Genomic DNA, 23,843 nt, shown 5'->3' with positions numbered 1-23,843 from the left:
TACATGTAAGTATACTGTACTTAAGAGTACCCGGGGTACATGTAGTTAGTACCCGAGCCGACAATGACCAATTGAACGCACGTGCTTAAATTGTTCTTAATATAGTATCTTCTTAATGGAAAACGAAACTCTTGCTCATGATGATGTTAAAGGGGCCTAGGTTTGGTAAATTGACAAAATTGAAAAAAGTTGTTTCATATTCGCAAATTTTCGTTTTAGTTATGATATTTGTCAGGAAACCGTAATACTGAACATTTACCATGCTCTAAAATAGCCTATATATGCATCTTTTGACGATTTAAAAACCTGAAAATTATAAAGCGTTGCAACGCGAAACGATTGAATAATTCGGAGATTTCTGTTGTTGTCTTAATATTTTGCGAAACTACGATGATCGCTTATATGAAGTATAAAATACCTTTTTCATTGTACAAAGAAGGATGGCCGAGTGGTCTAATGAGCAGACTTTTATACTCCAGGACTTCAGGGGTCAGAGGTCCGAGTCCTGCTGAGGGTAACTTTTTTTTCGTTTTTTTAATTTTTATTCTTGTTATTTTTTACTGGAGCTTTTTATATCCAATGTTTACATTGATCGATATAAAGCATTAAATGACAAACTTCAAAACATGACAAAATCTGTGAAAAGGCCCCTTTAAAGTAGTTTCACATTTTATTCAACAATAAGCGTCATATTAAACATAAACACACTGACTAAATTATGTGTTACGTTATTTAAAAATCATAGCATCACCCTGGAATAAACATGATATACTTTCCAATTAACACCGGAAATCACGAGAATGATCGTCGTTAGTCATCGATAGCCATCTAATAAATTGCAACTTCTAAAAACTAAATAATAAAAATTAATTTTGCAGCACTTCTTGAGGGGTTTTCGTTAAATTCACGATACTATGAGGAGGGCCGATACTATGAGAATAAGGGTTACAAACATATTGTTTGTATAGGTCCCTGGTAATCTAAGCTTGGTGAAAGATATCAAGTGTATACTAAATATGTAAGACATGTTCTCGCATTTTAAAGCCTTTTAAACAAAACATGGCTTTAGATTTAAAGGCTTCAAATGATTCCGACTATATCTGGTAGAATATACAAGATACAGTCTATAGACGATGCACTTGGCCGCATAGGTCACCGCTAGGTGTCGTCTCTCAATGAATCCTTAACATCTTTGGCTTTTATCACGTAGCGACTTTCGTTTACGTGGAAGGATTAACACATTTTTCGTGGTTTAACCACTACATTGAATGTACGTATACTGTTTTATGTTCTCTAACGTTCATAAAGGTTAAAATCGTTAATGTCATGTAATGTTATGTCGGAACTATGTGCTGAAAATATTTAATTTCCGTATTGTTTCTTGTGTTTTCGCGAAAACATGTGATATGTATAAACTAAATCCCGCACAATTACCGGATTTGTATTTTGTAACGTCTTGATTGGAAATGAATGAAACCAGGTTAGCATTAGCTGTTTCTTATGTATTTGTACATGACCTATTTTTTCATTAATGATCTAACGATTTAATTAATCAGATTACTTAAGAAAACTGAAGATAAGATAACAGTGGAATTTAAAGGAGCAAATACTGAAATATCAGATAGATGGGATTTTTCCTAAATTGCTGTTAGGATAGTGGATTGGATGTAACACACACCTTTCACCAAGGAGACTTGAACTCCGACTTGTGTTAAATCCCTGCTCCTTGTGCATGCGAGCACAAGACTACACCAAATTTCATTATCTTTCATAAAAAAATAAACAGCTGGAAATCACAAACACCACAAACACCATCATGATCAACAGTTTTCCACATAATAAGCTCACACAAAGTCTTCAGTCACAAACTTATCATCCCCCGCCAGAGGCAGATGGATATTGTTTTGGCGTTGTTCGTCCATCCGTCCGTCCGTCTTTCCGTCCGTCCAGCACTTTTGTGTCCGGAGCCATATCTTGAAAGTGCTTTGGCGGATTTCATTGAAACTTGGTATGAGTATATATATATAAATAAGAGGATGATGCACGCCAAATGGCATTGTACACCATCAGTTAATAACGGAGTTATGGCCCTTTGTATATTGAAAAAATAAATTAAAGGTCGCTGTGGTGTAATGGATATGGTGTCCGCTTAGCGACCGGGAGGTCACGGGTTCGATCCCCGCTGTGGGAATGTTCTTTCGATCTCCCATATAGACACCAAGTACTGGTTCTAGGCCCAGGAAACGGACTCGAGAGCATTTCAAATAAGTAGGAATTACTTTCTATGCAATCGAGCTAAAATAAATAGGTTTAAACTAAAAAATAAATAAAATTAAATTACCGGTACTATCATTAACAATGGAAGGAGTTTTGATGGGAGGACTTGTTCTTGTTGAAGATGTTTGTTTATTTAATGACACCTGCTTAAAAAAAATCATCAGTTTTCGTTTTGCCAGGTTTTTGCTTAGGAATCTTTTTCATGTAATATTTCAAATTGTGGGACATGCGTGTATTTGTTTTTCATTCTGCCGAATCACAAAACCCTTGAATTTTATTGCACATATAATGAGGGCCTGAACAACACAGAGAATATCGGGCACACAAATAATGCAGACATTTTCCAAATCGAGGTATACAATGTACGAGAGCGGATCGGATTACACTTTGTCCGGACCATAACTATGCCATTTATCGTTAGATTTTAAAATGACTTGGTACATTTGTTCACCATCATGGGACTGTGTGTCGCGTCAAAAAAGTATGTCGATATCTCTAAGGTCAAGGTCACACTTGGATTTCAAAGTTCGAATGCTTGTCCGGGCCATAACTTTTTCATTTATTGTGAGACATTAAAATCATTTGGCACATTTGTTCACCATCATTGGACGGTGTGTTGAGCGAAAGAATTACGTCGATATATCCAATATCAAGGTAACACTTTGAGTTCAAAGGTAAAAAATGGCCATAAATGAGCTTGTCCTGACCATCTATGTCTTTCATTGTGAGATTTATAAATTACTGGCACATTTGTTCACTATGATTTGACGGTGTGTCACGCGAAAGAATTATGTCGATATCTCCAAGTACATGGTCACACTTTGAGTTCATAGGTAAAAAATGGCCATAAATGATCTTGTCCGGGCCATAACTATGTCCTTCATGGTGAGATTTTAAAATGACTCTGTACTTCAGTTTTGTTCACAGTCATTGGACGGAGTGTCATTGGAAAGAATTCATGAGTTCAAAGGTCAAAATGGCCATAAATGATAATGGTATAATAATTCTTAAAATTCGCCATAAATTAGCTTCTCTTGTTTTGTGAAGACAGCATGCAAAATATTCTGTTTCAATGCAGCATGTAAGTGTATGCGTTTGTGACAAATCTCGAGTTATTTAAGCTTCCAGGGCCCTCGTTTGGCCGTTTTTGCAGCTGAAATTCGGCCCCATAGTATAAAAATAGTATACTTTTTTCCCCTATTTCAGCTTAAAAGTGCTCCCTTTTTATGCCTCCCTTCGAAGAAGAGGGGGTATATTGTTTTGCTCATGTCGGTTCGTATGTCCATCCACCAGATGGTTTCCGGATGATAACTCAAGAACGCTTAGGCCTAGGATCATGGAACTTCATAGGTACATTGATCATGACTCGCAGATGACCTCTATTGATTTTGAGGTCACTAGGTCAAAGGTCAAGGTCACAGTGACCTGAAATAGTAAAATGGTTTTCGGATGATAACTCAAGAACGCTTATGCATAGGATCATGAAACTTGATAGGTACATTGATCATGACTTGCAGATGACCCCTATTGATTTTCAGGTCACTTGGCCAAAGTTCAAGGTCACGGTGACCCGAAATAGTAAAATAGTTTCCGTATGATAACTCAAGAACGCTTATGCTTAGGATCATGAAACTTCATAGGGACATTGATCATGACTCGCAGATGACCCCTATTGATTTTCAGGTCACTAGGTCAAAGGTCAAGGTCACAGTGCCAAAAAACGTATTCACACAATGGCTGCCACTACAACTGACAGCCCATATGGGGGCATGCATGTTTTACAAACAGACCTTGTTTATTTTTTTATTTTTATACCTCTGTTGCCAGCTGGTATCATTCTATTAACCTTTGATTAAATGTATATTTATGTAAATTACATTAAAATATAGCAATTTTAAGTGTTGAATGGTCGGTGAGAAGATCGTCTAAATTCCCCTTTTTGCCCAAAACAACGCAAAATTCCTTCCTTTAAGGGTCCCAGCCCCAATACCCCAAAGTGTAGCAAGGGCCCTGGCTTCTGGTAGGCTATAGGTTTGTTTGCTCCATTTTATTATACGTATTAACAAGTATAACAAAGCTTATGCTGTATGCTTTATATGTATCAACAAGTATAACAGAGTGTATGAACACTTATGATGAACTGATAGTTGTCATTGGAGCAATAAGCTTAAGCAAGCAGGCATGATCTGGCTGTATTCCAACCAAACAGTAACAGTAATATAAATAACAACAGTTGTACTAACCTGCAGAGTCTCAGCCTCAGCAGCTCATACACATATTTACTTACCAGACCCCATTGTACCAGTGTATTACTATTATGCAAGGTAAGGGCAAAGGAAACTATTGTTTCTTATTGAACATGCATATTGCTCAAAATTGTATCATCTAAGATTAATATCATTTGTACTAGTGATAAAGCATTATCAAGATTGTCAAAATAGGCTTAGAAGAATGGAAGCATGGTTTGATTACGATCATGCATTATAATTGATATAAAATGAATAATTGGCTAAGGCAGAATAGCATTTGCAGCGGTGATCGCAAGTTGAACTGCTCTGCACGTTTTCCTCTATGATCAATGCAGCAATAACAGTGCACTGCTGTTCCTCTATGATCAATGCAGCAATAACAGTGCACTGCTGTTCCTCTATGATCAATGCAGCGATAACAGTGCACTGCTGTTCCTCTATGATCAATGCAGCAATAACAGTGCACTGCTGGCTCTATGATCAATGCAGCAATAACAGTGCACTGCTGGCTCTATGATCAATGCAGCAATAACAGTGCACTGCTGTTCCTCTATGATCAATGCAGCAATAACAGTGCACTGCTGTTCCTCTATGATCAATGCAGCAATAACAGTGCACTGCTGGCTCTATGATCAATGCAGCAATAACAGTGCACTGCTGGCTCTATGATCAATGCAGCAATAACAGTGCACTGCTGGCTCTACATGTATGATCAATGCAGCAATAACAGTGCACTGCTGGCATGAGCAGATCAATTAAAATATACATAAATTAACATTTATAGATGATGTGTGCTGAGTGCATTTCAATAAAACTCATGCGTGACTAATGGCAAGTCTGAAAGTGATTATTTTTGTATGCCCCGGTAGGGTGGCATATAGCAGTTGAACTGTCAGTCAGTCAGTATGTCAGTCTGTCCGTCCGTCCGAAAAAAAAAGCTTCAACGTTGGCCATAACTTTTGCAATATTGAAGATAGCAACTTGATATTTGGCATGCACTTGTATCTCATGAAGCTGCACATTTTGAGTGGTGGAAGTTCAAGGTCAAGGTCATCCTTCAAGGTCAAAGGTCAAAAAAAAAAATATTTTTTTTTTAATTATTTCTAAGCAGAGCAGTAGGGGGCATTGTGTTTCTGACAAACACATCTCTTGTTTAGTCATGGTATGTTGGTGTCATAGAAATCAAACTATCAAGTCTCATCATCTTGTAAAACACAATTCTTTCAAATTCAGGGCCTGAGTATTTGGCCCAATGCCCAATTAAAAAAAGTATATATTTTATCCTAAAGGGGACCAAAAAATTACCAGTTATTACATCATAAGTTGAACCATAGTAAGTGTAATATTAACTTTTGTTATCAATTTTGAAACATTTTTTAGCAAAACAACAACAGCACTAATTACCCAATTTTTAGTCAAAACACCATGCTTTTTTCCCAATCCAAAGGGATCAGGCCGCATTCCCAAAATGGTGAAAATAAACCACTGTTGTCTTTTCAGTAATTTCAACATATCCAAGGACTGCCCCTGTTAGGCAGTGTTACTCTTCGTGATGGGGCGTAAACATCTGTCCTGGGAACCATTCGTGTTTGGTGGAATGGCCTCAGTTGTCGCTGAAACTGGTAAGGAATCCTCTACATTTGTCAAATTTTAATGATAATTGAGCCTCGATCACTCTGGGAAACAGGGTTTAAACCTTTATCAATTAGTTACGTATTTCGACGTACTTGCAGTGCTTTCGACAGGCCATTTGATTTAACGGTCCCTCACCGGGGCACTTGAATTTCGAAATCAGAGTCCGTCTGAAATTTTAACAATATTAAAACAATAAGTAAAGGTTAAATTCAATTAAAGACCTTTCATACTAGATTCAAGTTTTAAAGGCTTCATCACCAAACCTTAGATACTGATGAGCAGCGAACAGCATAAAACCTGAACAGACTGCAAGGTACTCACAGGCTGTTCTGTTTTTTTAACTGTTTGCATATAGCCATTTTCACTTTTCTTCTGAGAGGGAAAGAGTTAATGCATGAGTGTGAAGTGTTGTCCCGGATTAGCCTGTGTATTAAGCACCATTATCGCAGAACAAGGCTACAATTATCTATACAATAAGTATGATTTTACCGCACAGCTAAGCTGTTGAGGCTTTTAAGGTTTGTGACTCCTTTTATGAAACACTACAATTTTAGATATGTACTAATTAAATACAATTGTTAATTTATAACACAGTATTGGACAATACATGTACATGAAATTGTTGAGTTAATATTATTATTATTCGGTTAAATTTTGTATGATAGTCATGGTAGAATTACCAGTTCAGTATAACATGACATTTCAATGACCCACCATAAATTAATTTGAAATTACAAGCTACTAAATGAACTTTTCTACCCTCAGTGCACCTAAAATACTACCCGCGCTTACCCCTATTTATAAATGACAACTGTTTTTCAGGAACCTTTCCGATTGACACAACAAAGACGAGGCTTCAGATACAGGGGCAGAAAATAGATGCCCGACTGACGCAACTCAAATACAATGGCATGATACATGCCTTGTTGCGAATATTTCGCGAGGAAGGACTGCCGGCTTTATACTCAGGGTATGCAATCTTGATCCAACATGTGTAATATTTGTATGCCCCTGAAGGGTCGCATATACTTTTGAACTGTCTGTCCGTCAGTCAGTCTGTGCGTCCGTCTGAAAAGTTTAACATCGGTCATAACTTTTGCAATATTGAAGATAGCAACATGATATTTGCCATGCATGTGTGTCTCATGGAGCTGCACATTTTTAGCGGTGAAAGGTCAATGTCAAGGTCATTCTTTAAGGTCAAAGGTTAAATATATGGCTTCAAAGCGGCGCAGAAGGGGGCATTGTGTTTCTGACAAACACATCCTCTTGTTTTTACTGGATTAGTTATTGCATCTGCTTTTTTTTTTACTATTTAAAAAACAAAGTTTATGTTGATGTAAAATAAAGACTTTGCAATATGTGAACCGAGCAATGACTGCACAGGCTAGTCTGGGGCGACCCTTAATGCACATGTATTAAGCCTGGTTTTCCCAGAACAATGCTGGATTTATTTTAACGGAAGACGCCTTTGAAACACAAATTAAAATTATAAAAGTGTTGCCTTCATTTACTACGCAGGCTGATCTTGGATAAACTTTTGTGCACTTGTTTCAGATAAGTAAATTCCTCTCTTCGCCACATGCCTTTAATAGTCAGTAATACTGTAAAATCAATTTTTTCATGGGACATACATTTTTTTATTTTGTGGGTTTACCGATCCACATATTTAACACAAACATACCGGAAAATGACCACCATTTATCAATGTACGTGTCCACAAAAAAGTTTTTTTTGAAAAAAAACAACAACAGGAAATTGTATGCCGAAGAATATTTATGATTTTACAGTGGTTTATAGCATACTATAATAATGCATGTATAGTCTTTACTATTTATAGTAGATTATAATTACCTCTCACTTCTTTCCCCTCTAAATTGAAGTGAAAATGGCTACCGGTATATGCAACCATGCGTATGTTTGTTGCTCTGCAGTATCTAAGGGTTGGATATGAAGCTTTAAAACATTTATCTGTTTAAAGAGGTTTTTTTTTAAGGGACTACAGTGTGTTTTTTTCACCATTTTGGGAATGGGGCAGGGTCCCATTGGATTGGGAAAAATTATGGCGTTTGATTCGAATTGGGAAACACGTGTTCTTATTGTTTTGATTTTGAAAAAATGCTTCAAAACTGGTAATAAAAGTGTATTCAATATTATACTAGCTAAGATTCAGCTTAAAGAGCTTTATGTGAGATGAGCTTAATGTTAAGATTAAAAAATAGTTTTGGGGGTAAACCTTTAACATGGAATGTTTAGGACCCATTTAAAAAAAATGTACTCGTTTGTGAATGGGGCCATTTTCCGGCCTGAATTCGAATGATAAAACACACACTGGACTACATATGTGTATCTGAGTGGTCAAGTCTGTATCAAAGTCTGTGTCTCACATCATGCCTGTATGTTCCAGTATTGCACCGGCACTTTTACGGCAGGCCAGTTATGGGACCGTGAAGATTGGAGTCTACCAATACATGAAACGTGTATTCGCTGATAATGAAAAAGGTACGTTCTTTTGACTGTGCATGGAAATGAGCCGTGCTCTGTGAAAAAAGGTTTAATGCATTTGCGTAATGTGCTGTCTCAGATTAGCCTGTGCAGTCCACACAGGCTGATCAGGGACGACATTTTCCGTTTTTTTGTTTCTCTTCTTTGCATAAATAAAGTTTAGATTGATTAGCCTGTGAGGACTGCACAGGCTAATCTGGGATGGCACTTAAAACCCTTTTTCATAGAGCACTGCCCATAATTATGTTTACCATGCATTATTCTCAGTCATTTATAGTGAGCACTTGATTTTCTAATGAAGAAATGGAGCATAAAGTTTCGTGATAAAGAAAACTTGCAAATCGGAATTCAAAACAGCTGCCATTTTATTATTGTGCAATCGCGGGTTTGTGGGTGTTTATGTTTTGTATGGCAAAATGCCACTTGGGCTAGTTACAAAACCTAGACACATAAAACCTAAGATAAAAACTGGCCGAATAGCTTAAAGTTATTAGTTAAATATGAACATGAATTTGAAATACAGTCTGTGAAATAAGCACAGGCTTTCAAGCTAAGCAAAGTTATAAGCCAAAACTGGCTTGATTTGCCCAAATTATTGAGCAAGGAAAATGTTTGCTTTTTAAGTTAATCTGTGGAAAGATGTCCAATAAATTGATTATCATGATCTCCAGAAATTTTAACATTCTAATCAACATCATTGACGTTCTTCTATTGCAAGTAAAATATAGATTATTACAGAAATCTTTTTTACATTTAGGAATGCAAATTGAACACCCAAACTGGTTAACTTCTTATCGGTTTGTGTAGCTTAACTGGGATGCACTATGAAGCTAAATAGAAATGTTTATAATTGAATCATGAGCAAAACCATTGCTTCAAAAGGAAAAACAAAGCAACCTGCACGAGCACTTGACGTCGAGGATGTTATAATACACCCATATAATCACAAACAGTCTTTACACAAAATATAAACCAAACAGCCTATTGCAAGTGAAATGTTATTTGAGCTGCTAAAAAAGAATAATTTACATAAGCAGAATATTGGATTTTTAAAATCTACGATTTGAAATCAGTGTTAATCCAACTTGTGGTTTAAATTTCAACTGATAAGTGCATAATACAAAAACTGTTATTTGAAAAATCCCTACAGACTTTCTTATTCTTTAAAGAATGTTAATAATTAATTACTTATGTATGTACTACTCATAATATCCTGTATTTGAAATGTTGATCAAGGTTGTATGATCATAAACATGGGCACATTTTCAATTGTATACTCAGGCAGTTTTTGGCAAACATGCAAAGTTGGCATTAAAGATGATTACCAAATATGAAATTGAAGGTTTTCCTTTTCTTGAAAATAAGCTGTAGAACAGACCCAATCCCAAAAGTGTTTGAAACTTTTTTGTCTATTTTAGAAGAAAAACATTATTATTGAAAATTAAAACTTTTTAAAGTGTTTATTTTAGTTTAAATCAAGCATATTTAATAAATGACATGTAAATACCAGTCTAACTGCCCAGTGTAAACTCAAAGTATTTAAAAAAATTAACTTCTCAATTTAAAGGCTGTATAATTCACATAATATTACATAATCCTAATTTTTACAAAAATGCCAAATGTGACCATTTGTTTACTTTAACAGGCAGTGGAAATACATGCTGAATAGAAATCTTTGAATCATGACCAGCATGATCAAACGAGTCGCATTCTGAGAAAACTGGGCATAATGCATGTGCGTAAAGTGTCGTCCCAGATTAGCCTGTGCAGTCCCCACAGGCTAATCAGGGACTACACTTTCCGCCTAAATTGGATTTTTGCTAAGAAGAGACTTCATTTTAGCGAAAAATGTCTTAAAAGCGGAAAGTGTCTTCCCTGATTGGCCTATGCAGACTGCACAGGCTAATCTGGGACTACACTTTACGCACATGCATTATGCCCAGTTTTCTCAGAATGTGACTCAAATTGTTAAAAGTTTCTCATAAGGGTGTGTCCAAAAATTTAGATAAAAAAATAATTTAAAATAGAGGTGTTTAAACGAATAATATCAGTTGTGTGTAAAAAACCACACTGTAGTGTATAGGATAATTTATTTTTATGCAATTTTCACTTAAAGTTGATGGGTGAAACCATTGTCCATTACCTTTATACAGTACAGGCACCGTGTACTTAAACAAAAACGCCAGTCCGCGATGTTTACTTTTCCCCATGGGTGACATTTCGCAGGGGATGGACACAATACTGATTGCGGTGTTCTGTGAACACCCGAAATCGTATCGATTGCACGCTATCGTTAACGGGAACTACCGTGATAACCACAATGCCGCGCAGCCACTGAAAACACCTGTCTGCAAGAGTCATTCATGCGTTTTAAATGTACATCTACAAAAGAAAATCATATACTACATGTAGATATTACATGTTATTGTATGTGCACATGTACGCGTACTTAATGCGGACAATACGTAAAGTCGGAAACGTAAATAAAGCGTTCAGATGATCAATACTATTATCTCTTATGGTGTTAATGAATGCAATTGCCCTTTTTACAACAAATATCGAGTTGTCCAAAAAACTTAAGGGTCATTAATTTTCAACAAAAACCTATATGTCAAAAAATAAAGAGTCACTAAAAAATAATAAATTTACAGATTACAGTTTACAGTATTTTTTAAATTATACCCAAATTTTGTCACATATCTGTTACGGTTGTATTCGAAATGTTCTGTTAAATAAATTGCACTCTGTTTAAACTCTAGTTTTCCAGCTTGATTGTAAACTGTTTGCACTTATCATACATGAACTGGGTCACAATCATATACATGTTGGTTGATTAAGCGGATGCAATTCTTGCAATAAGGAATATCATCTGTCTTCTGCATGCGTATTGAATGACATAAAGATTCCCCCAAAATTGAGTCTTGCTTGAAATGTTACACAAAGTTTATTATTTGTAATATGTTATATATAAAAGTAAAGAAATAAGTTTTAAATTTGAAATTTGATCCATTTTTATGCCCCTCTTCGAAGAAGAGAGGGTATATTGTTTTGCACATGTCCGTCAGTCTGTATGTCCGTCCATCCGCCAGATGGTTTCCGGATGATAACTCAAGAACGCTTATTCCTGGGATCATGAAACTTCATAGGTACATTGATCATGACTCGCAGATGACCCCTCTTGATTTTCAGGTCACTAGGTCAAAGGTCAAGGTCACGGTGACCCAAAATAGTAAAATGGTTTCCGGATGATAACTCAAGAACGCTAACGCCTAGGATCATGAAACTTCATAGATACATTGATCATGACTCGCAGATGACCCCTATTGACTTTCAGATCACTAGGTCAAAGTTCAAGGTCACGGTGACTTGACACAGTAAAATGGTTTCCGGATGATAACTCAAGAACGCTTACACCTACGATCATGAAACTTCATAGGTACATTGATCATGACTCGCAGATGACCCCTAATTATTTTCAGGTAACTAGGTCAAAGGTCAAGGTCACAGTGCCAAAAAACATATTCACACAATGGCTGCCACTACAACTGACAGCCCATATGGGGGGGCATGCATGTTTTACAAACAGCCCTTGTTTCATTTCTGGACTATCTAAAAACATGTGCAGGAAGAGCATTTATGTAACGTAAGTCATATTTACAGTCTGCCAAATACAAATCTGAAAATATTATAACACATTTTTTGTTGTAAATGTTATTTTACATTTCTCTACAAAAATTCGTGCAAACAGCCATGGGAAGCTCTTAAGCATGAATTTTACCAATTCTGATAAATAATAAATTTGTATAATTCCTCTGGTGCAGACAGATAAAAGCAAGTGAGGATAACAGTGATAACAGAATAACAGGGCCATAATGTATCACTTGTGAAGGTACAATGTAGATAGTTTCACTCATGCTATCAGTATGGTAGCCACTGTGGTCAGTTTACATGAATAGCAACAATAATACTTTTCAACTCGGTTGAAGAACGCATTAAGTGCTTTTATATGGTACAAAAGATATTGAGTTATATCTCTTAGTCTGATGTGAATAATAGCCTTTAGTCTGAACTCCACCAAAGTTTATGTTGACAAGATTAAATGAGCGTGCTCTGTGAAAAGGGGGTTTAATGCATGTGCGTAAAGTGAAGTCCCAGATGAGCCTGTGCAGTCTGCACAGGCTAATCAGGAACAACACTTTCCGTCTAAACTTGATTTTTTGCTTAGAAGAGACTTTCTTTAAACAGAAAATGTAAAAGCGGAAAGTGTCGTCCCTGATTAGTCTGTGCGAACTGCACAGGCTAATCTGGGACAACACATGCATATGCATTAAACTCCTTTTCACAGAGCACAGCTCATATCATTCGCTCAGCTATCCATGCCTTGCTTATTTATCAGCCTAGACAAAGGTGACAAAAGTAGATTAACTGACCCCTGTATAACTAATGAAATATGGCAAACAATCCAAACAGTCAGTTTCCTTCCCTCTTTCGCAGAGGCTTGATAAAGGCCCCTTTCCTTACAAGGACGGCTACTGTTGAAAATATAATTTATTGAAAATGAATAACCTTTGGATCCCCTCCCTCTCCATTCTCAGTTTTGTTGAATTATTCCTGTTAATGGGGACTAGACTGTTTCCCCAAATGAAGAAAAAAAGCCCTGTCTGCATGAAGTGGCCCTGTGATGCCACTGTCGACAAAGTTGGTTGGAGGAAATGTCTGTATAAGATAATTGGAAAATGGGACTTAATGCACATGCATATAGTGTCTTCATATATTAGCCTATGCAGTCTGCACAGGCTAATCAGGGAAAACACTCTCTGTTTTTTTATGCGTTTTTTATGGCCCCCTTCGAAGAAGAGGGGGTATATTGTTTTGCTCATGTCGGTCCGTCTGTCCGTCCGTATGTCCGTCCACCAGATGGTTTCCGGATGATTACTCAAGAACTCTTAGGCCTATGATCATGAAACTTCATAGTTACATTGATCATGACTCGCAGATGACCCCTATTGATTTTGAGGTCACTAGGTCAAAGGTCAAGGTCTCGGTGACCCGAAATAGTAAAATGGTTTCCAGATGATAACTCAAGAACGCTTACGCCTAGGATCATGAAACTTCATAGGTTCATTGATCATGACTCGCAGATGACCCCTATTGATTTTCAGGTCACTAGGTCAAAGGTCAAGGTCACGATGACCCGAAACAGTAACATGGTTTCCGGATGATAACTCAAGAACTCGTATGCCTAGGATCATGAAACTTCATAGGTACATTGATAATGACTCTCAGATGACCCCTATTGATTTTCAGGTCACTAGGTCAAAGGTCAAGGTCACGGTGACTCAACTTAGAAAAATGGTTTCCGGATGATAACTCAAGAACGCTTAGCCTAGGATCATGAAACTTCATAGGTACATTGATCATGACTGGCAGATGACCCCTATTGATTTTCAGGTCACTAGGTCAAAGGTCAAAGACACAGTGACAAAAAGCGTATTCACACAATGGCTGCCACTACAACTGACAGCCCATATGGGGAGCATGCATGTTCTACAAACAGCCCTTGTTTCATTTGAAAAAATCCAGACTGCAGAGGCTTATCTTGCATGATACTTTACGCACGTATTTCAGAGGAGTCACTACCGGTTAACGTGTTCTGCGGCATGGTTGCGGGCATCATTTCCAGCTCCATCGCAAATCCAACAGACGTTCTCAAGGTAAATATGGAAACCATTTATATACAACTTGATTTAAATAAAATAATGTTTTGGATTATTAAAGGTACAATTTTAATATCAGCTGAAATAAAGTTGAATAACACGCATGTCAGGTGCAGCTGATTTCTTTATATTTACTCTAAAGCTGAAAAAGGTATTTAGTTCCAAATAATGCACACATTGAGCCCACTATAGTGATATATATATTTAAGGGGCATTACATATGATCACAAAATAAACATGGACGTATATTATTGAGCATCTATTGAAAGTAATGAACATTGTGCTTCATGCTTAGAATGCAGACATTGTTGGTGTTGATACTGATGATAAATCATGATTATAAATGCTGCTGCTGCTGTTGATGATCATGATGAAATTTCAATGGTAAATTTGGACGACCAAAAACAAAATGTACCTGTAGTAAACATATTTTAATGTCTACAAACTTGTTTGTTGAGCTGTTACACCAGAATGCCTCAGGGTTTGCAACACAAGGAAGTGTTGTCTATATGAGGATGTGAAATGAAACCCCCACTGGCCTTCCTCTGTCTAGAATGTGCATGAATATGTCATGTAAAATTGTGTCGAATTATGTCTTATTAATAGTTGTACATGTATTTACAATAACATAACAAGTTTGTATTGGTTATGTTCAACAGTTACTGTATTTTCATATCTGTCTATTTTCGTCAAATACTCAGTGACAGCTTGAAACAGACTATACTCAGTGACAGCCAATTGTTGGACTCTTTTCAAGTCAGATTATTAAAATGTGCATGTAGGTCGAATTTACTATCCAATAGTAGTTGAGAATTTATTGTTCTCAATCACAACAAGGATTTAACATTCCTTTGAAGTATTTCAAGTTTCATTTGGCAGTATGCCGGATTTTAAAGTACCCTTGTATGCAGAATGTGGGTGCAATTTAACAAAAGCTATTGTATTCAGTAATGAAGCAGCCGGACATTGAAAAATCTCATGGGTTTAAAGTTATCTTATTCAGGTTGTGTTTTGCTTATTACATAAATTATAACTTGGTCATTTACAATATATATTCGAAACTTAATTACTCAACGTTTTAGTTATAAGCTTTAAAATTAAAAGGTCCGTTTATATCTGATAACAATTAAACTTAGGTCAATGATAATGGTGTGCATCTGTCTGGTAATTAATTAGCGCAAGGAATTTTGGTTATTAATAATCAATATACTGTGAAACCATTATTAATCGTCAGGCATTAATTTTCATAAATTTCGTCAGTCGACCGATCGGCGAATTTAAGATCCTAACGAACAATCATGCTCTATGTTTGAACAAAAACAAACACTAAGTTGAACAATATTTTAAAACTTTACCGTAGACATGAGGAATTAAATTCCAACATAATCCATGCACACATTCACTGCTGTTTCGTAATCAAGATTAATCTTGTTTTGACACAAAGGGATGTAGATTACACAAGGTACTTAACTGACACGTTACACTTCTTTAAAACGCATGTGCAGTACAGCTGTATCGAATGCGTTGACTTCGTTTATGTAGAATGGTAATGAATTAGCGCTAATTGTTAATAACTTTATTACCCATTAGGTGCATTGTGTTTTTCAAGGGTGTTGCATATTAGCCATCACGCAGCGAATGCCGATGAAAGACAATAACCAAATGAAAAGATGACGATGTGTGATCAACATGCGTATTTATCACAAATTAATAAAGAATATTTTAATTGCTGTTTGTTGTTTGCGTTTAATCACACTTATTACTATTTTATATGTATCAATTTATTTATTTTTAAATTTTTGACATTATTGATTTATATACCGGTAGTTTACTTTTTAAGAACAAACACACACATAGAGTTTATAATTTTAATGTTGATATCAGAATAAAAAAAAGCATTTTATTTGAAAAAAAAACACTTAACAATCTGCAACCTCTTTCATATAACACAAACAGTTTTAAAACGGTATTGACAGCATTTTAATAAAAATAGAATAAGGCTAATTGGCAATTGGCTTCGTTGTTACAAACACTCGTTAACGGTTATTCGATCCCATTCGATACCGCTAATCATAACAATGAACGTGTGAATGGCATACATTAAGAGGGCCATTACTGTCCCTTGATAACAAAAGACTAGTTTATTGGCATGTGACAAACAGGCCCCCATTCCTGCAGTGATTCTCAAGTGTGTTTCCGCATTCGTACCACGATTTTTTGCAACTGCGAGTGATCGCGAATATGTATTACACACAAATCGGATATTGACTGACGCATTTTTTAAAAATTCAAAATCAGAAATCGGCGAATTTAAGTGCTGACGAAATCGTCATTTTTATAAAAATGACGAAATTTTGTGTTGTCGAAAATAAATGGTTTCACAGTATAAGGACTGTAAGGTTTGTCATGCAGTTGGTGTGTGATCGCAACATGACATTGAGCTATACATGGATTCATGTTCTTGACCAGTTGGCTTGACTTTATGCTGCAGTTGCCTTACCAGACAAAGGTCACAGTAATTGTATTTGAGGAATAAATATCAAAAGTTTGTATTGCCCCACTGACATTTTTTGAAACCATGTTTTGTATATGTGCAAATGTGACATCCAATGTTAGCATGTCAAGTTTCACAGAAATCATCTTGCACAATATACAACAATAAATACACTTCTCATACAACTTGCCATCTTGGATCAGCCTTATCAACCTGCAACACTTAATTCACGTGTATTAACCCAGTCTTTCCCTGGTTTCCCACAACATGCATGATGTTCATGTACTCTTCCACGTGTCTATCTTCAGGTGCGTATGCAGGCCCGATGTTCCCTCAAGGGAGATGAGAAGATGTTGAGAGCCTTCAAGGACATCTTCCGAGAGGAGGGAGTCAAAGGACTGTGGAGGGTATGTAGGGTGCATTTTGGGGTCAAAATTACCACCAATATTTGCCTTTGTTTCCCATAAATCTGCCCACAATTTCCCACAAATCAATTAGAAATTTTATTGAACAATTATTCCATGAACAGTCTGCTAAAACACATGTAAAACAGTTCCCTCCCTTTTGGAGATTTCACATGGACTGTTACTCTTGTTCTGATTGGTTAAAATTCAAATTATTATTGTAATATTGTATTTCTGACCAATCAGAATGAGCCTTACATTTTGTCAAGGGTTTCTTTGGTGATAACTCTTCTTAAAATGAAAGTAGGGAAACGTGATATTTTAGTCGGTAGTTAACAGGTAAATTTGCATAAAAAAGAGTCTAACATGTCTATTATTATTGAAAATCAATAGTGAGCAGCCATAGAAATTTTTGTATTTTTGTGTTTTCAGGGGGTAGTACCTACAGCCCAGTGTGTAGCCTTAGTAGTCTCTGTATTTGTCGGATTTCAGGGTGTAGGACCTACCGCTCAGCGTGCTGCTATTGTAGCTGGTGTAGAACTGCCAACCTACGACGTCATCAAGAAGTACCTCCTCCACAGTGGCATCATGGGAGACAACACACAGAACCACTTTGTGTGAGTAGAATCATCTAGCTCTGGGTTTGTTTGTTTTTCAAATGTCAGGCTGTTATATGGACTCATTGCTTGATAAAGTGATATTTATTTCCCAAATGGGACCTAAAAAGTCCCATCAAAGGTTTCCAAAAACAATAATATATAAATCTTTTAGTTCATCTCACATCCAGCTCTTTAAATTTAACCTTAGTAAATATAATATTGAAAACACTTTTATCCTATAAAAGCAACACTGATTCCATCGTTGTAATCAAAAGGACTAGATTTTTTTCCCAATTCAAAAGGATTCGGCCCATTTCTCAAAGTGGAGAAAAAACACTGAAGCTGATAAAAAAGGCATGTCTTATATATGAGCGGCGTTCTGTGAAAACTGGTCTTAATACATGCTCATGTACTGGTTTGTAAAGTGTTATCCCAGATTAGCCTGTGCAGTTTGAATAAGCTAATCAGGGTTGACGATTTCCGCCTTAACAAGATTTTCATTAAGAAAAGACCTAGTATAAACAGAAATTTCCATTAAAGCGGAAAGTTCCAACACTTATTTCTGGTAGCCTGTGTGGACTGCACAGTCTAATCTTGGATGACACTTTAGGTACATTCATAAAGCCCTGTTTGGATGACACTTTAAGCACATTCATAAAGCCCTGTTTGGATGACACTTTAGGCACATTCATAAAGCCCTGTTTGGATGACACTTTAGGTACATTCATAAAGCCCTGTTTGGATGACACTTTAGGTACATTCATAAAGCCCTGTTTGGATGACACTTTAGGTACATTCATAAAGCCCTGTTTGGACGACACTTTAGGTACATTCATAAATCCCTGTTTGATGATACTTTAGGCACATTCATAAAGCCCTGTTTGATGATACTTTAGGTACATTCATAAAGCCCTGTTTGATGACACTTTAGGCACATTCATAAAGCCCTGTTTGATGATACTTTAGGTACATTCATAAAGCCCTGTTTGATGATACTTTAGGCACATTCATAAAGCCCTGTTTGATGATACTTTAGGTACATTCATAAAGCCCTGTTTGATGATACTTTAGGTACATTCATAAAGCCCTGTTTGATGACACTTTAGGCACATTCATAAAGCCCTGTTTGATGATACTTTAGGTACATTCATAAAGCCCTGTTTGATGACACTTTAGGTACATTCATAAATCCCTGTTTGATGATACTTTAGGTACATTCATAAAGCCCTGTTTGATGACACTTTAGGTACATTCATAAAGCCCTGTTTGATGACACTTTAGGTACATTCATAAATCCCTGTTTGATGATACTTTAGGTACATTCATAAAGCCCTGTTTGATGACACTTTAGGTACATTCATAAAGCCCTGTTTGATGACACTTTAGGCACATTCATAAAGCCCTGTTAGGCACATTCATAAAGCCCTGTTTTCTTCCCAGAAGTCAGCTCTTATTAAAGCCAGCAGATTAGGCCCTCATAGGTAGATTAGTAGAGAGTGTTTGGACTACATGTCAGAAAGCCTTGCCCAACTTTGATTTTTTCCCAACTGTTGATTTGTTCTCATCATTGTAATTTTGAGTGTTTTTTCCCCGTATATAAAGCACTTTAAAAGGTACCTTTCCAATCCAATTTATGTTTGCATGTTACTTATGTTAAGATAATTAAAACCTAATATCTGATAAAATAAGCAGAAAATATACCCCCGCCCACCAAACAATATTTTTTTATGCATGTGCCAATAATTGTCCTGTATTTTACCACATAGTAGAATAAGTTCCAGTTTAAAAATGCATGACAAAGTTGTGTAAGACTTTATTTATTTGTATAATTTTCAAATTTGACTGAAAACAAAACCTTATTTCCCTCTGTACACATGAACTGGTAACAGACGGAAAGTAGCTAGAAGCAATCACTGATTATTTGACTTTGTTCCTTTCAGCTCCAGTTTTATAGCAGGGCTAGCTGGGGCAGTAGCTTCCACACCTGTGGATGTCATCAAGGTAACACATCCAGTTTACATATGTAAAGGCATTTGAGGGTTATTGCCCTTTGTTTCAGCTTTCATTTTTCACAGAATTCTCACCAAAATGTCCAGATATGGGGTCCATTTGTTTATGATGAGCTTTTATTTCTTTTCATGATCGTTTTAAACATTTAATAATATGTAATTGCAACGATGCTGCATTTTTAGCTGGAATGAACACGCGGTATGACTTTTCACGTGTTTATAATGATGTCCAATTTTGCAGGCAGTAAAATTGTCCACAAACTTTCTGTGACACAGTTTGTGGGCTCTGTTTCTTAGTCCTTTTCCAAAATCAGCAGAATCCCATACAAAACTTTTGGTGGTGTAAATGTTTTCCCATCCAATTAGTCCCTTTATTTATTTTTTTTTACCTTTTTAACTCTTACAGGTTATTACATCAGACAGGTCACATAAGTCCTCCCACATGTTAATATTTTTAATACAATTTACTAAGCTAATGTATTTTAATTTAATATCTCAAAAATATAACCAAATAAAAAAGAAACAAGAAAGGATATTAATATGACAGAAGTCCTTTTCCTTTATTGTTTATTTTAAATTTAAAATAAAATAATTTTACATCATTTTGACCCACTTTGAGACCACGAGGTGTTAAAAATACAGTAAAATAAGTATTATTGATTGTAGATTAATCTTTCATTGTTTATTTTGTGGGTCTACAAATTTAACACAAAAACATTAAACAATCACAAACACTTTCGTATTTTTTTCTGAATACAGAATCCAAGACTTTACCTACCTACAAAAAATTTTTTTTTTTTAACTATGAAATTCTATTCTGAAGTATATAAATGAGTTTACAGAAAATATGCTGTTTTTCAGACTCGTATGATGAACCAACGCAATCTCAAGTCCTCTGTGGTGTTGGCCAATGGTGTAGCTGTGTCCGCCATATATACCTCATCCTTCGACTGTCTCATGACGGTAAGTGAAATGTGTTCGTGGTTGATATTTTTTATAGATTTTAAGTTATTACAATTTTTTTGTGTGGAAACCTTCAATTGCAAAGTCAGGAAGTTTGTCAAAATTATATCCTTTTTAAAACTGGAAAATGGGCTAAATTTGACCCAAATAACCACTGGTATTTTGGTGCTCAGTATTAAAATACTTTGATAAATATGTTTCATTAATTTTTGGAACACAATATTTTTATGCCCCCGAAGGAGGGCATATAGTGATCGGACCGTCCGTCCGTCTGTCCGTCACACTTTGGTTAGGTTTCGCGTTTAGGTTTCGAAAAATGCTCATAAGTTTTATGTCCCTTCACATAGCAACTTGATATTTGGCATGCATGTGTATCTCATGGAGCTGCACATTTTGAGTGGTGAAAGGTCAAGGTATCCTTCAAGGTCAAAGGTAAAAAAAACATGTATCAAACCGGCACAGTAGAGGGCATTGTGTTTCTGACAAAGACATCTCTTGTTTAAGCTATATTTTTAAGAATTAATATTTTTCTTTATTCGTACAAAATTTCAATTTATATTTAACCTCAATTTGCAGACCGTGCGCACTGAGGGAGTCCTGGCGCTGTACAAGGGTTTTATACCCAACTGGCTACGTTTAGGTCCATGGAACATTATTTTCTTCATGACATATGAACAGCTCAAGAAACTGACATAAATTTCTCACCAAAGTCAGCTTATCTAACATTTCCAGTGGCTCTCTCAATTAGTCTTTTGCAGGGTAATCCTTGACATCAAGTTCTTAAGTCTTTGCGCAGGCTATTCCTTGACATCAAGTTCTTAAGTCCTTGCACAGGGTAATCCTTGACATCAAATTCTTTAGTCTTTGCACAGGCTAATCCTTCACATCTAGTTCTTGACTCATGGTATCATATTCTATTTAGAGAATTAAGAAATATGATGAAATATTTGAATATTCAATCATAAGTCAAATAAATACAACAGTAAAATTAAAGAGACAACTAATTAGGACAAGGAATTTTTGAGAATGAAATGTCAAGGTATTCAACAAGCAAGATTTCCCGACATCTTCCATGTTTTTCGGCTTTTCTTATCTGCCTAGATCAGACAGACTGTTGTTATGGAAACAAGAAACGAAGATATAAAGTTTTGCTTGTATCGAGTTAAAAAGGGAATGCGGTTACACATCAGTAGAAAGTGTAGCCTTGAAGATAGGTTACACAGGAGGTGACGGTGATAGAAGTGTGTGAGAGACGAGATCCAAGAAATTAGATACTATGGATAAGGCATCTGTGATGAAGAAAAATTGTGATGGAATTTTAAAGTTACCAGTACCAGTATGCTTGTAAACCTCAGACAAACTATGGACCTATCAATAGATGTAGTTTTTATTTCTCTTTTCGCTGTGTTTTGTGTCTTACATATCAAATTTGTTTAAACCTAAACTCAATAACATCCATTTTGAATATTATTTAATACATGTTCATTGACATTTAGCCATAGTTCTAATAAGAACATTTGTTTATTTTACTAAAATTTATAGATATATATATGGAAGTCATTCTCACTTTTTTATTTGGAAAATGCGTGATATGCACAGAATTTACCGGTACAATAACATACATGGCTTCTTTTACAAAAAACCCACAGGAATTCTGATCTATAACCATAAACCAACAATGAACATTAACATAAGAACAGCATTATTATAGCTTCAACTTTGATGTTGCATTTTTATCTTAATGAAGTCCATTAAAATCAATTTCAACACTTTTGAATCTTGCAAATGTTTTGAAAACATCAAATTTATTTCGGCCATTGTTCTTTTTTTCAGTAGCTTATTCACCTGAATTAAAAGATGTTTTATTGTTTTGGATATTGCCATTTAAAAAATACACAGCAAATTGTGTTTTAATTCTGTAAAACATCAGTGCTGTGTAGTTGTTATTTTTCATTGTATGTGCAATACATTTTATTGTGGCTTCACAACAAAAATGAATATAAGATTTTTAGCTCATCTATTTTTTGAAAAAAAATTATGAGCTATTGTCATCACGTCTGCGTCGGCGTCCGGTTAAGTTTTGCGTTTAGGTCCACTTTCCTCATAAAGTATCAATGCTATTGCATTCAAACTTGGTACACTTAGTAACTATCATGAGGGGACTGGGCAGGCAAAGTTAGATAACTCTGGCTTGCATTTTGACAGAATTATGTGCCCTTTTTATACTAAGAAAATTGAAAATTTTGGTTAAGTTTTGTGTTTAGGTCCATGTTATTCTCTAAGTATCAAAGCTATTGCTTTCATACTTGCAACACTTACTAACTATCATAAGGGGACTGTGCAGGCAAAGTTCTGTAACTCTGACTGGCATTTTGACAGAATTATGTGCCCTTTTTATACTTAGAAAATTGAAAATTTGGTTAAGTTTTGTGTTTAGGTCCACTTTTTTCCTAAAGTATCAAAGCTATTGCTTTCATACTTGCAACACTTACTATCGTAAGGGGACTGTGCAGGCAAAGTTATGTAACTCTGACTGGCATTTTGACGGAATTATGGGCCCTTTATACTTGAAAATTTGGTTAAGTTTTGTGTTTTGATCCACGTTACCCCTAAAGTATCATAGATATTGCTTTCATACTTCATACTCTTACCAGACATACCACAATAAACCCAAACCACCCCCCCCGAATCCCCCCTCAATCGCCCCCATTATATATTTTTTATGCCCCCCTTCGAAGAAGAGGGGGTATATTGCTTTGCTCATGTCGGTCAGTCTGTCGGTCGGTCCGTCCACCAGGTGGTTGTCACACGATAACTCAAGAACGCTTTGGCCTAGGATCATGAAACTTCATAGGTACATTGATCATGACTCGCAGATGACCCCTATTGATTTTGAGGTCACTAGGTCAAAGGTCAAGGTCACAGTGACCAGAAATAGTAAAATGGTTTTTGAATGATTACTCAAGAAAGCATACGCCTAGGATCATGAAA

At 36.0% G+C, this 23,843-nt stretch overlaps 1 protein-coding gene across 1 annotated transcript; it reads left to right on the top strand.

The window, feature by feature from the left end:
- Positions 1–1,138: 1,138 nt before the first annotated feature.
- On the top strand, positions 1,139–22,544 carry LOC127833611 (kidney mitochondrial carrier protein 1-like). Its single transcript, XM_052358972.1, has 10 exons — positions 1,139–1,270; positions 6,027–6,148; positions 6,984–7,131; positions 8,569–8,663; positions 14,295–14,380; positions 17,186–17,284; positions 17,774–17,898; positions 19,821–19,881; positions 20,751–20,852; positions 21,429–22,544. The coding sequence occupies exons 2-10, from the start codon at positions 6,079–6,081 to the stop codon at positions 21,546–21,548; spliced, it is 906 nt and encodes a 301-aa protein (XP_052214932.1). The 5' UTR covers positions 1,139–1,270; positions 6,027–6,078; the 3' UTR covers positions 21,549–22,544.
- The last annotated feature ends 1,299 nt before the right edge of the window (positions 22,545–23,843 follow it).

The sequence above is a fragment of the Dreissena polymorpha genome, chromosome 6 (assembly GCF_020536995.1).
Source record: "Dreissena polymorpha isolate Duluth1 chromosome 6, UMN_Dpol_1.0, whole genome shotgun sequence".
Lineage (NCBI taxonomy): Eukaryota > Metazoa > Mollusca > Bivalvia > Myida > Dreissenidae > Dreissena > Dreissena polymorpha.
Note: the sequence above shows the minus strand (reverse complement) of the source record. Positions and strands in the feature narration are given on the sequence as shown.